The sequence below is a fragment of the Silene latifolia genome, chromosome 8, assembly GCF_048544455.1.
Source record: "Silene latifolia isolate original U9 population chromosome 8, ASM4854445v1, whole genome shotgun sequence".
Taxonomy (NCBI): domain Eukaryota; kingdom Viridiplantae; phylum Streptophyta; class Magnoliopsida; order Caryophyllales; family Caryophyllaceae; genus Silene; species Silene latifolia.
This window is the reverse complement of record NC_133533.1, coordinates 4733309-4747441: the sequence shown is the minus strand read 5'-3', so window position 1 is coordinate 4747441 and position 14133 is coordinate 4733309. Positions and strand designations below refer to the sequence as shown.

The 14133-nt window shown below is 33.6% G+C and overlaps 1 protein-coding gene across 1 annotated transcript; it reads left to right on the top strand.

The window, feature by feature from the left end:
* The first annotated feature begins 7844 nt into the window (after window positions 1-7844).
* LOC141596111 (protein yippee-like At3g55890) lies at window positions 7845-11719 on the top strand. The gene is made up of 5 exons (XM_074416151.1): window positions 7845-7995; window positions 10023-10066; window positions 10265-10373; window positions 11155-11210; window positions 11314-11719. Exons 1-5 carry the CDS (start codon window positions 7900-7902, stop codon window positions 11384-11386), a joined length of 378 nt encoding a protein of 125 aa, XP_074272252.1. The 5' UTR covers window positions 7845-7899; the 3' UTR covers window positions 11387-11719.
* Window positions 11720-14133: the final 2414 nt, after the last annotated feature.

Here is a 14133-nt window from a genome sequence, read left to right as displayed (position 1 = left end):
TATTATAATGGTTCCATTTTAAATGGTGACATCTAAGTAAATATGAATATTATTTTTGGGTTATACTCCTATATGTTTTGAAAAGTGGAAAAACATTATCGATTTAATCGAGTTCCATATGTAATTTGAGATAGGCTTGAGCTTTGACTTTTTAGTCTTGACGAGTTTCGGGCCGAGATCAAGCACAGCTGCACAAGTTCCAATTTCAGAGAAATTTTCCGGCAAACTCAAGCTCATATTGTCTCACACAACGTATCAGGACTCATTAGCAATTTATCAAGAGAAAAATAAGTCATTTTCATCGAAAGCCAATCACGAATAAATTTTCTCTAGACAAACTTTAAATGAAAGAGAAAGACCATTCGTAATTAATATATGTCGACATAAAAGTTTATCTTGGTTAAAAGCGACTTTTGATCTGACATCGAACAAATACCCATATAATTTATCATCCACTTTCGGACATCTCAATTTTATGCAAAATGTCTCACAAAAGTTATTTTTTATGTAAGAAAAACCTTGTTACTAAATTAAAGAATTAAGTAAATTAGAGAAAAATATATAATTACATTTTTTTTGTATATATTTTTATTTAAAAAAAACAAACGTGAAACCAGGGGCGAAGCTAGGACGCGTTGAAAAAAGTTTGATCATTTAACTAAAAAATTTCAGATTTTTCCATTTTCAGCGGAAGCAAGTGCCTCTGTTAGCCTTCTTTTTTTGATCAAACTAATCTGATCTCAATCGAATCAACTTATAGGATCTCGAATCAATCGAATCAACTTATAGGATCTCGAATCGAATCAACTTATAGAATCAATCGAATCAACTTATAGGATATGAATCAACTTATATGATCTCGAATCAATCGAATCAACTTATAGGATCTCGGTGAACTTAAATTAAGTGAGATAGGATCTCGAATCAACTTATAGGATCTCGAATCAATCAATCAACTTATAGGATTCGAATCAACTTATAAGATGTGAATCAATCAATCAACTTATAGGATCTCGAATCGAATCGAATCAACTTATAGAATCTAAAGTGAACTTAAATTAAGTGACTTTAAGTCCAAAAGAACAGGACCTTAATCGCCCTCGCTCCACCACTGCACGACACGCAACACGAAACACAAAAGAAGTAACCATTTGAAGTAAAAACAAAATAGAAAGTAAGTTTTAGATTTGACCAATTCAAATCAGTCAATTTAATTCTTTTGATTGACAAAGTAGCCAAAAGTAAAGCAGGAATTACGGTGAAACATGAAACTGTGTGAAGAATAATTAGCAGCCGGAAATTAGGTAGGAAAAAAAATAAAAAGCTGAAAAGGAAACAAAAGAGTTTTTAGTCATGCCGTAATTAAAATGACTATTTTACCCTTTATTTACTTTATACTTTACGTTGCCTTGCATTTGTCTTCTTTGACTTTAGTGAACTCTCTCAATAATATGCCGCCACGCCGTATAATAATAATATAGTGCTTTTAATTGTACTATCAAAGTATTCATTACTTTTGACATCATAGAATCTTCAATGTAATCTTCTTCAACCGCGGTTTTGGATATGTTTAGACAAAGTCTTACAATTAGAATATTTGAATTAATTAATTGAATAGATGTCTTAAACAAAATGTTTTAAGAGTGAATTAAGGTAATTATGTTGGTAATAATCCTAGTTTTAAGGATGAAATTGTTGTTTTGTTGAGTAGGTAGTTTAACAGTTCCAAGACTATACAACTGGATATATAATGAGCATTGTACATCCAAGGTTATTTTAGTCTTTTTCCAAATACTTTTACAAAAAAAATAACGTAATCTAATTTTGAATCAAATCCTTCTTTTCTCTCTAACTTCTTCCATATTTTTCTAACTCCTCTCCATCTTCATCCATCATCCAGCTAATGAATTATATTCTCCTTTAAATTATTATAATTAATTGACTATATGGAACAAATCAATATGACGTGACTCGTGAGGAAGGAATTTTTTCATCCAAAATTTCTAATGCATGAAAATAGTTGAAGCTCATATTCTTTTTACATTAGCTCGTATTCTTATCTTAATAGCCCATATTCTTATGTGCTCGTATTTTTAAGCTCGTATTCTTTTTACATTAGCTCGTATTCTTATCTTAATAGCTCATATTCTTATGTGCTCGTATTTTTAAGCTCGTATTCTTTTTACATTAGCTCGTATTATTATCTTAATAGCTCGTATTCTTATGTGCTCGTATTTTTAAGTTTGTGATTCTTTTAAGCTCGTATTCTTTTTACATTAGCTCATATTCTTATCTTAATAGCTCGTATTCTTATGTGCTCGAATTTTTTAGCGTGTATTTTTCTAATAATAGTTCGTATGATTGGTGTTGAAATTTACCTCAAAGTATTATTAGATCCTTTTTTTTCCTTCTTGATGATGATGTAAATTGCTTCTCGTTCCTTGATATGGTTTTGTTCTTTTCGGCTTAATTTTAGATCATTTTTTTTTTTCATGTATAATCATTTTAACAAATTTCAATTTAGTTCATCTATTCATCTCATTTCAGCTTACTTCAGTTCAATTCAACTCAGCTCGCTTTAGCTCAATTCAGATCGCCCAGAAAAACAGGTCCTTAGTGGTTAGAAGTTCAAACTATTCTTTCGGCTACTTCAATCCACGTTGTATATTAATAAGCTCCATTTAGTCAAAACTTGAAGCCCCTTTGTCAAAGAAAGATGGGTCAAAATTGAGAACTGAATCGGATGAAAGGGCTCCGGATCGAGCGAGCTACCCTTGTGTACAGTGATGTGGTGGTGAACCGGCCTTACACGTCTATCAATATATGATAACCACTACACACGTAAAAAATCATACTCTTGCACTATTAAAATTCAGAATTACGCTTTTCTTTCCACACGCACACTATATTTTCCATATGATAGACATAGAATGACTTCTACTTAAACCTGGATTGTGGGCCGGTTCAGCACGGGCCAGGCCGGGTCGGAACCGGGCCGGGTTGGGGAGCCCGAGCCCACACTGTGGGCTGAGAGCGGGCCGGTCAGGGAGGTGGTGGCCCTGAACTAGCCCGATTGGGAAAAATAGGCAAAAAAAGAGAGCGGGTCAGGCGGGCTGAACGGGTTTGGGTAGTGTGGGCCGGGGTAGAGAGAGCCCGGGACCGGCCCAGAAATAGGGGCGGGCTAGGCGGGTCAGCGGGCCTATAAATTGTTGGCCCGGTTAGGCGGACTGGGTCAGTGTGGGCCTGTCCAGCTCTACTTCTACTTCTATACCATGATATGATTAGCTCTAGGCTATTTACACTCCAACGGAACCGAGTTATATATAGGCTCATTTCGAATCACTCTGTCCGCAAATTGGAGTCGACTCCGGTTGTACTTTATGAATCATCGGAACGGAATTAGATCAAACAAATATCAATTGGGTCAATACTCAATACTCTACTACTTGTATCTATGAGTATCACATAATCAAGTACATTAATGTAAGAGAATAACCTTAATTAGTCCTAAATCCATTCCCTAATGAATTGTACCAAGAAATAGCCGTCCAAAAGCAGCCGCCCCACATAATGTAGGGTGAGACACGTGGAAGAAATACGTGCTTGGTGGATACAATACATAAGAAAGACAAGCAAATATATATGAAGAGATTTGTAGGACAATCAATCACATTATTATATACTTATTCTATGGTTTCCACTATTTATTGGTCACACACTTACACTTACGGATAATTTAAGCATTTAGACAAAGTCACAAAGTATCTGTATTTGTACGAACAACTCCATGATTGAACACTTTCATACATGAACATGATACATCTCCTATTTTACAGGTCACACACTTGCTTAAAACCACATCCAATCTTCCGGAAATTTCCAAATTTATTATTCTTGTTTCTTTGTAGGGTGCTTGTATTCTTCTACCTAGTAAACGAGTCAAACAAGTTCAGTACGAGTCGGGTCAATCTGAAACGTAATTTTAGGTTCGTAAGAATTATTTCGGTTCTTGTCATTTTCAGCAAGGTCCGGTTGGGTTAAGTCTATGTTGAATCGGGTCAATTCAAATTACAAGTTAAGCTCGGATCCTCGATTCAGGTGTATGTTGTCGTGTAGAGTCGGGTTAGTTTTGTCAAGTCTACTTGTAGGAGTGATTATAAATGTACATCAGTCTTATACGCCCTACATTTTCCTATTTTCACCTCATTTGCTTTTTGGAGGTCAAAGTTTCCGAACTTTGACCATCAATAAGTTGGAGAATAAAAACTATTTATTTATAAAATTAAAACATTTACAATTAATATAAAGACACTTTTCACGAAAAAAAATTCAAGCAAAAAAAATACTCCCTCCTATCCACTCTTTTCTTCCCTATTTCCTAAAACGGATTATTCAGGTTTTCTTCCCCTTTCCTTTTTGAGAAAGTTTTTATTAATATTATACTCTTACCTCTTTCTACTCACCAAACTCCACTATATACTTTATTAATATTTAATTCTAATTATTCCTACCTCTCTCCAATAACCAAACCCCACCCATCACCTTTATTAATATTTAATCATAATTATTCATACCTCTCTCCAATTACCAAACCCCACTCATATATTTATCAATATTATACTCCCCACCCTTAATCCCCGTGCCCACTTCAAAGGGGAAAAAAACGATGGATAGGAGGGAGTAACATATAGACATCGAAAAATACGGTCAAAGTGGCGTCTTGGAGACCGCAATAAAACAAATGAGACGAAAATAGGAAAATGAAAGGAGCAATAATTTACATGAAAAGTGTATAAAGGTATATCGGATCCTCATTTCTATGACGAGCTATATGAGTAGTATATAAACTATAAAGTGTATACGAATTATAAGGTTGTTATTTTTAGTATAGCGATCTTATTTGAGATGTGTTTTTATTTTTGTAGCCTATATGAGGTCTTTTTGTTATTCACTAAAAAACTTAAAAAATTTAATTATTAGAAATTGTAAAATTGACATATACAGGGTATACTTGGTTGAAACAAAACACATATCGATTTATATCTTTCAGTTTTTTTTTTTTTTTTTTGAAAGAAATGATCAATTCATTAATAAATAGTCATACGACATCTACAACATGTGACAAATTTGAACGGATACAAATCGACTAGAACCAAATAAAATAAAATCTTGTTCAAAGAAAGATTTGTAAACTCGAATTGCTCCAAAGCACGTCCTCTATCATATCGCCGCAAACAGTTTTTCACAAGAGAATCATAGGATCTTGAGCCTTGACGAGAGACGATTTCATCTGACCAAGTATAGTGCAACCAACAAATTGACAATATGTGTAATACCATATAACGATCTATTACGAAACTGATCTTCCGCATCTTCACCATATGAAGAACGACCAAAACGCTCTTATCTATATTTCCAATAAAACTAAAACCTAGAAAAACAAGGAAGTTTTGATCATATACTATCGAGTTAAATATGATTAAAACTCTATTTAACACCCCTCTGGTAAATATTGAGCATTTAATTTCACATTTGGGACTTGGTAAAACAAATTTGATACATGATCAAAGTAATAAACACGTACTCTTTTTGCACGAGGACTAAACTTTGTTTAAAATCGAGAAAAGTATAGAATAAGATCATTTTATAGCGTGATATGTTCATATGACAAATTGACAACGTATAGAATAAAGCCTTTTTACGCTATAAGACATTTTATAGAATAATATTATAGTACGTTTTTCTGAGGCCTATAAGCTAAGGCCCCTACGATACTCAGTTACTCACTAGACAAGACATTTAGTCAAACATAAGCAAGAACAAATGCCGTGAATATTGAATTTAGTAGTAATAAAGCAAGTAAACCTAACAAATGCGAGTATGCCAACTCCATTTAGTCATTTACATAGAATATATTTCAAATCATTGTAGTAGTACAATTATACACTTTAAAAGCGTATATTATACTTTCGCCACTAGTTCACAAATATTATATAAATCCATCGTATTGTAAGAAAAAACTAAAGAAAAAAAAAGTGTAAATAAAGTTTATGTGGGAAGCTATGCATACATAAATAAAGGTATTCGTTCAACAATTCCTATTATTGGCAAAAATTCATGCTATTTTTAATTTAGTCGTAAGTGTTCATCCTCTGACACTATTATGTCATGAAAATTTTAATGTTTTAAATTAAAATAAAGTATCATGTTAATTAAGTTGGAGGATCTACGTGTCAGATACTTGATAATAAACAATTCGAGTAAAATATTGAAATAACGTTGTTAAAATTTAAAAAGCTTAAAAAGATGTCAAGAATTACCGTACAAGATGAAAGTGAATAAGGAATATAACTTTCTACTTTAATCGAAACTATGAAGTGTTCAATATAGAATCACACGTGATTATAACCTTGATAGATATGGTAGATTTGGTACTAGATAATTTTTGTTTGAGTGTCCAATTGTTTTTGTAAAGCATTTGTGTCAAATGTTTGGAATATATTCACCAAATGAAACTTTATTCAATTCATATTTTGTTAATGTTAATGGAGATGCTCGATAAATAATATCTGTAAAACTATGTTATTCGACGTATTATAACATTATACTAAATATCTAGTATTACTCTGTAGTTTATTTAGATTATTTAAAGAAACGTAGTTTACATTTTAAACAGGTAAATAACATAAACAATGAAGAATAAGTGAATACTTATTTAGGCTCCGTTTGACAAGACATTTCAGGTACCTGATTTGGTCAAAGTAGCTTATTTGACCAAAATTTCAGTTACCTTATTTTTTTTGTAGGCGTTTGGCAAGTAGCTTAATTAACTAAATAAGTTACCTGGAATGAAATGCTACCTAGAATAACATTTGAGATTTCAGGTACCTGATTTGGTTTGATTTTCCGTTTTTACCTTTTAAATCTATACTATTAAATAATTATCATATCCTTTTACGTCATTTCATCAAAATTAGTTACCTTTTCAGTTAGTTTGCCAAACATTTTTTTATATAATCAGCTACCTTATCAGTTCATAATTTCCAAATTTACCTTATCGATTCTTTTTTTCGAGTTTCGATTAACTTTTCGCCAAATACCTTTTCGTTTTCAAATAACTTTTCAGTTAATTTTATCAAACAGAGCCTAAATTACTCATATGATCAAATGCATAATGTAAAATAATTTCGAATTCTAAGGTCCAGGCCTACGATGAAGTGGGAATGGTTACCGATCATGGGAGGTGATGGACCCGATTACTACACGAAAAGTGATACTTAAAGAAAAGTAAATAAAATACTATTTCTTTAAGTTTAATATCTTTTTTTTATTTCTACATTTATTTACTTAAAACTATTTTTGAAAATAAATAAATAATTGAGACGAGATTAACGTATTATTTCAACTCGTCATTGCTCATCGGAGGCTTAATGAATCACACCTTTGGGCCAAAACTAAACTTCACTCAAACAACTAAATTGAACAAACCCAATTTTCCAATTCATGCCAACCTATCAACCTAACCCAAACATCGGTAAAAATAATTTTAAAAACATTTATTAAGCGATTTTACAATAATTTATCGTAAAACCGTCTTTAATTACCAAAATCTTTAATCACCAAAATAACACACATGAATACTTAATATGAGTATTCTTTAGGGATAATTACGTAAAACAATTACGAATTTACAATAATAATCCGTATTATAAAACCGCTTTACATAAAGTTTCGTGAATTTACGGTGAACGGCGTTTTTCACTTTTTCCACCGTTGACTGCCATGACTAGACACATCACACGTGAACATATAATTATGGTCTTTTATCCATAAATAAATGAGTAACAAATACCCTTTTTTTTTTTTTTTGCAGTAATTAAAAAAGAGAAACAACCACAAATGGGGAGAGTGTTTTTAGTTGATTTGGATGGCAAAATTTACCGCTGTAAATTCTGTGACACCTCTTTAGCTCTTGCTGATGATGTCCTTTCTAGGGTAATTTTTCTTTTACCTCAATTTTAACCAATCCCATTTGTGATTTTCCTTGTAATTGTACTTTAATTGGTTTAGTTTTGATGTTTGTGATTTTTAATCAAATGGGTTCCTTTTAGTTTTCTTGTTAATGCCTTGTATTATTGATCATATGGGATTTTTCGACGGTTTCGAATAATGATTCATGTTAGTCGATCCCAATAAGTTGATCATATGGGGTTTGGTCATTTCTTAGAATCAAGTATTAATGGATCTAGTATAAGTGATACCTTGATGTTAACCACTTGGAAATTGTCGTATTAGTGACGGAACCAGGATTTTTAACAGGAGCGAACTAGTAATGTCATAAAGTAAACTAAAAAATGTTAACTAAAAGTTTTGAGATTTTCATTGTCTAAAGGGGGCGAGCGTCCTTGCTAGCCCTCCTTAGTTCGGCCACTTATTGTACTTATAACAATTGATGATTGGAATTATGGAAATAGAAATCTTAGTTCCTTTAGGGAGCAATTTTTCGGTTAGGGGGTAAACTAGTAATGCGATAAAGTAAACTCAAAAAATGTTAACTAAAAGTGTTGAAATTTTCATTGTCTAAAGGGGGCGAGCGCCCTTACTAGCCCTCCTTAGTTCGGCCACTTGTTGTACTTATAACAATTGATGATTGGAATTATGGAAATAGAAATCATAGTTCTTTTAGGGAGCAATTTTTGGGTTAATTAGGGGGCAAATAAAAAAATGTGGGTTGAAAAGTTGTGAAATTTTCATTGTCCAGCGGGGGCGAGCGCCCTTCCCTTAGTTCGGCCACTTGTTTTACTTATAACAATTGATGATTGGAATTATGGAAATAGAAATCATAGTTTTTTAGGGAGCAATTTTTCGGTTAATTAGGGGGCAAATCAAAAAATGCTAACGAAAAGTTGTGAAATTTTCATTGTCCAGCGGAGGCGAGCGCCCTTCCCTTAGTTCGGCCGCTCGTTTTACTTAAAACAATTGATGTTTGGAATTTTGGAAATGGAAATCAGAGTTCTTTTAGGGAGCAATGGAGCATTACCAAGATTAGCTTTGATAGAGGGCACTTTTGGTGTCATAGGTGCTGGTGTTGCATGGAATCTACTAGAGAATTATTCGATAAAGCTCGAATTAGTGAATCATAGTTTAGTTAAATGGGATTATTAGTCACATTGCATTACTTTGATTAAGGTAATCAAGCCACTATGTTGGCTAGTTGGTGGAATTTGTGGCCTGTTTTAACTTTGAAGGACACAAATTATGCAACTTTCAGTCTTTCTTTAATACACCCTTGTTTCTGATTCCGTCTTTAAGGTGGTTTCGTTTCCTTCAGTCTTTTATGTAATCAATCATGTGGGTTATTGTTTGTTTAGTGTTTTGGTGGATTAGTGGTCCTGTTTATGCTCTAATTAGATAGTCGAGAGTTAATTAGAGACCACAGTACTCTTTGTTGTGATTTGTGAATGTTGAGATGGCTTGATGTTGGTTGATAGTGCTTTTGTGATGTGCCGTGATTCGCTACTTTAGTGAAGATAGTTGTCGTATTTTATTATTACTTTCGTTGTCTATCAATTACACCCTTCAGGTTCAGGGGTCAGATAAGGGCGCTGGTAAAGTAGCGAGATGTACCTAGTATTAGCTTCAATCAGTGTTTTTAGTGATGAGGCTGTTTTCTGTGACATTCTTTGTTGGACCAATTATGTAATTCCGGTACTGACAATTACGGCGCTAATCACGTTATATGATAGCGCCGATGAAAATTCAATGTCAAAACTGAAAACTGATGTTTTAAGTCTTTAACTTGGATGCATTTATTTCAGATCCATTCGACATTAGCAGTTGTTTCCCTGGCTTCGTTATGGTTTTCGTAATATAGTTGAGATTTTTCGTTCAAATCCTGAATTTTAAAATGGCAAGATTGACTACTTTTCGGAGGTGGTTATATTGTTGTTAATTTTTTCCGGGAGCTTCTATCTTACCGTTTTGTTCTAACACTACAATGCTGTTTGTCTTTCTGAATTCAGTCGTTCAGTTGTCGCAAAGGACGGGCATATCTTTTTGAAAATGTGTAAGTTACCGTAAAACTATTTAATACCTGAAATAGTATTCTATGATCATATATCCATTTTGCATACTTAAGATTTAGCGACCGTGAAAGCTTGCACACCCTCGTATATTTTGCGATCATCGATCAACTTCAATTTCGATATCTTCTTGGTGAACCAATATGTGTGGGATTTTATTTATTTTCTCTGGTTATTTACAGGGTAAATGTATCAGTTGGACAAGAAGAGGACAGGAATATGATGTCTGGAATACATACCGTCTCTGATGTATTTTGTTGTGGCTGTGGACAACTTCTCGGATGGAAATATGTAAGGCTTCTTCAGCCCATATCTCTTTATTGTAGTATAATTATGTCCTGTTTCATAAAACCGTCTGCTGATGTTAAGTCACGGTAAGCTTAATTATGTGTGCCTAGTGCATAACAGCGGGAAATGACCATATATGATCTCGGATCATATTATACTCCGTACTTGAGATTTTGGAGTAAGATTTTAAAATCTTTAGACGATTTGAAAATGCCTTTAGAAACATTTTACGCCAAGACCCCACAACCTGACTGCGAGTGTCCGACTCAAAAAGGTGGACGGTGTTAGGACGTGGTTATGATGAAAAACTTGATGTTCTTGGAGTAGTTGTCTGCAGGTCGAAATGTCATTCATGAGATACGTAGCCAAGTGAAGAGTTGGAATAACAGAACTTTAAACTAAAAAAAAATTAGTCTAGAAACTCGAAAAAAATACATGCAAGTCTAACCATAAGAAATTGCAAGACGGCCCTACCCATCTTCATGATTAATATTTTCGTAGATCAAATTATATGATTGGGCCGCGAAAAAAGTGGGATCTAATATTTGGGAGGGTTGAAAAGAGATGCCTAAATGATTTGGGTGGATTATGTAGCTGCTTTGCACAAAACTCATAAACTAATTAGCTAGTGAGCTTATACTTTGGTGGTTATTGTGGATTTTCGTTTTTCTCGTCTTTTTTCTTGTTTCCGTTTTATTTTTTATTTTTAGTTTATGTGAAAGGTATGTTTAAACCCTTACAAAGGTTGAAACTGACCCTCTTTTGTTCCTCGGTTGCTCCTTAGATGATAGCTCGCGACAAAAACCAGAAGTACAAAGAAGGAAAGGTTGTTCTTGAAAGGTATTAATGTATTATCCCGGCGAAAATTGATTCTTTAGACCTTTCCCATATAAACAGTTGGTCGTCTTTTCTAATGCACATGTTTTGCTTGTATCGTAAATAGATGGAGGATAATTGAGGACTCGAACGAAGATTTTAATTTAGATGAACGTTCAAGTGATCCAGAATATCCTTAGGTAAGTCCCGAGGAAGGCGAATTTTGTAAATATGCAATGATTTCAAGGGTTTATCGATTCTAGCAAATAGGTACTCGTAATATTCTCAGGGCGGTCAAATGTTAATTATCATTGCTCCAGGAATTATATCCTACATGTTGTGCACTTGTGCTCGTTGTACTTTCTCCTTATGTACTTTGTTCGGTTTCCCATGAATGCTTACGACATTTTAAGGTGATCGATGTCAAAACCAAATAAAAGAGTAAATCGGTTGTGTGTTTGGAACACCGAATCAAAGTAAATGTACGATACATATATACTTAATAAAGTAAACGTAAATTATTGTCTGCTTTCCGTCTTTTCTTTCTACGTCCTTGGGGCGTAAGTGCACTTTGTTTTCTCTCGTTGGGTTAAGGGGCTCGTTGGTTTCCAGATAAGGTGTATCACAGCCAAGGAAATGAATCTCCGAGACGCTTTCTTGGGTCTTGTTGTAGGTATTTCTCTGAAACTGTTTTGATCAAGACGAGTAAAATTGAGTTTGTGGAGAATCGTTGGTTTTCTGAGGAAGATTTTCACAGCCAAGGAGATGAATCTCCGAGACCTTTTCTTGGGTCTTGTTGCAGGTATTTCTCTGAAGCTACATCTATCAAGACAAGCAAAGATGAGTCTTTTCCTTTGGCCTACGTTGCTCATCCATTAGAGATTGGGGTGGAGTTTGAGTTTGAAGAGCGTGTTTCGACTTCCGTCGTACGCCATCAACACGACGATGTTTACCGATGCAATTGTTATCATGCTCTAGTTTATATTATTAGTAGCTCTATGTTGTAGTTTATAGATATGGTTTAGTGAGCCGTACCACTATGATGTAAAACTCTTTCTTCACAGCTGTCAAAAAAAAAAAAAAAAAAAAAAAATATGGAGTGCCCACAATGATAGTGGAAAAGCATAAGATGTGACGTACGAGATGAATTATAGGTGCCGTCATGACGGAGTGACAGTAAAGTTACGACACTTTTACTTTTACGACAACCAATTATGTGTTGTATTTTAGTGACTGTTTTGCTTAGTTACTTTTTCAAACACATTCTCCTGTTTTTGGCAATGACTTGTGCGACTGTGTTTGCTGAAATGGACGGCAGTGCGCGTTGGGGCCTCGCTTTTGGATTCCTTTCATGAAACATGACAAAAATCCAAATTTTTCCCCTAAGACGGAAACGGGTCAAATAAGAGAGACTTGCGAAAACAAATATCTATGAATTAGCAAAAAAAACTTCTCTTATCTAAGAAAGTCATGGATTCAACATTAATTATAGGGATATTCTCTAAGAAAAAGGAACATACATCGGATGTACTACCTCCAACTTTTTTGTTTTTTGAGCATATATGTATTTTTTTTTTGAGCTTATTACCTCAAACTTTATTTATTTTTGAGCATATATGTATTTATTTTTAGCATAATAAAGTTTATAAGTTAGATTTTAATATTTTTTCCGTCAAAACTCAAATTTAACTAAATTTATATGTAATATTTTTGAGTTTTATTGTAATTTTTTAGAGCTTAATATTTAAGTGAATAAACTCAGAACTTCATAGTGAAATTCAGAAACTTTAAAACAAAACTCAAAAACTTTATTATAATGCTCAGAAACTATAGAATTTGAGGTAATACATCAGATGTATAATCCTCTTACTGATATTCTCTCGTGTACCCCTGAACTTTTTCGTTTTCTATGGTGTATCCCTCGTTTTTCGCAAAAAATCTTTGACCGACAATAATTCTCTATTATGAGTTTAGAAAACGGTAATTTTTTTTCCAAACCAATTATCTCGTCAAGGCCTTCAATTTGAAAAAAAAAAATCACCGCTTTTTGAACTCTTAGCCAGTAGTTATGGTTGGTCAAACATTTTTTAACGAATAAACTTTGACCGACCATAATTCCCGACAACGAGTTGAGACATCGGTGAATTTGTTTTCAAACGGAAGACCTCTTAAAGACGGTGAATTTGGAAAAAAAGTTTATCGTATTCTGAATTTGTAGCCAAGAGTTATTGACGGTCAAAGTTTTTTTGCATAAAAAGAGGGGTATATCATAGAAAATGAAAAAGTTGAGGGGTACACGAGAGAAGATCCCTTAATTATATTGTAATGCTACCCATCTATTGTAGGTGGGTAATAAAAAAAAAATTCTCTTAATCTATTCAAGTGAGATTACTTGATCCATTTATTTTAAGAAAGTTATAACTGTTTTAAGAACAATCAACATCATAATTAGTAAATTGTACTTCCTCCGTTCCAGTCAATAGTTTACACTTGTCTTATTTCTCCTGTAAGTATAAACTATTTACTGGAACAGAGGGAGAGTAGTACTCTGTAAGATGTAACATTGGCTGGTGTTATAATCCGTGTGATGTAACATAATTGTAAATGTCATATAACTTTGATGGTAAAGTGGTTAAGTCATGAGAACTTGAGAAGTGGTACATAATACATATGGCCATAGTTTAAACTAAACTCGTCAACATCAAATTTGCTCTTGTGGCTCTCTTTATATACCAAAAGAAAAAGAAAAAATGAGATATCTTTTTTGAATGACGAGCGAACTCGCAACCACTACTTGTATACGTGATAGCCTGCAAACTACGTATACCAAGTTATCCGCCCTTTTTAGAGGATTATATGCTCAAAGTCGAGAAGTCACAATTGATCTTGGTAAGGTTTAAACGAACGTGTGATAAGTTTTTGTTTCTTGCTCGATAATCTTATTTGA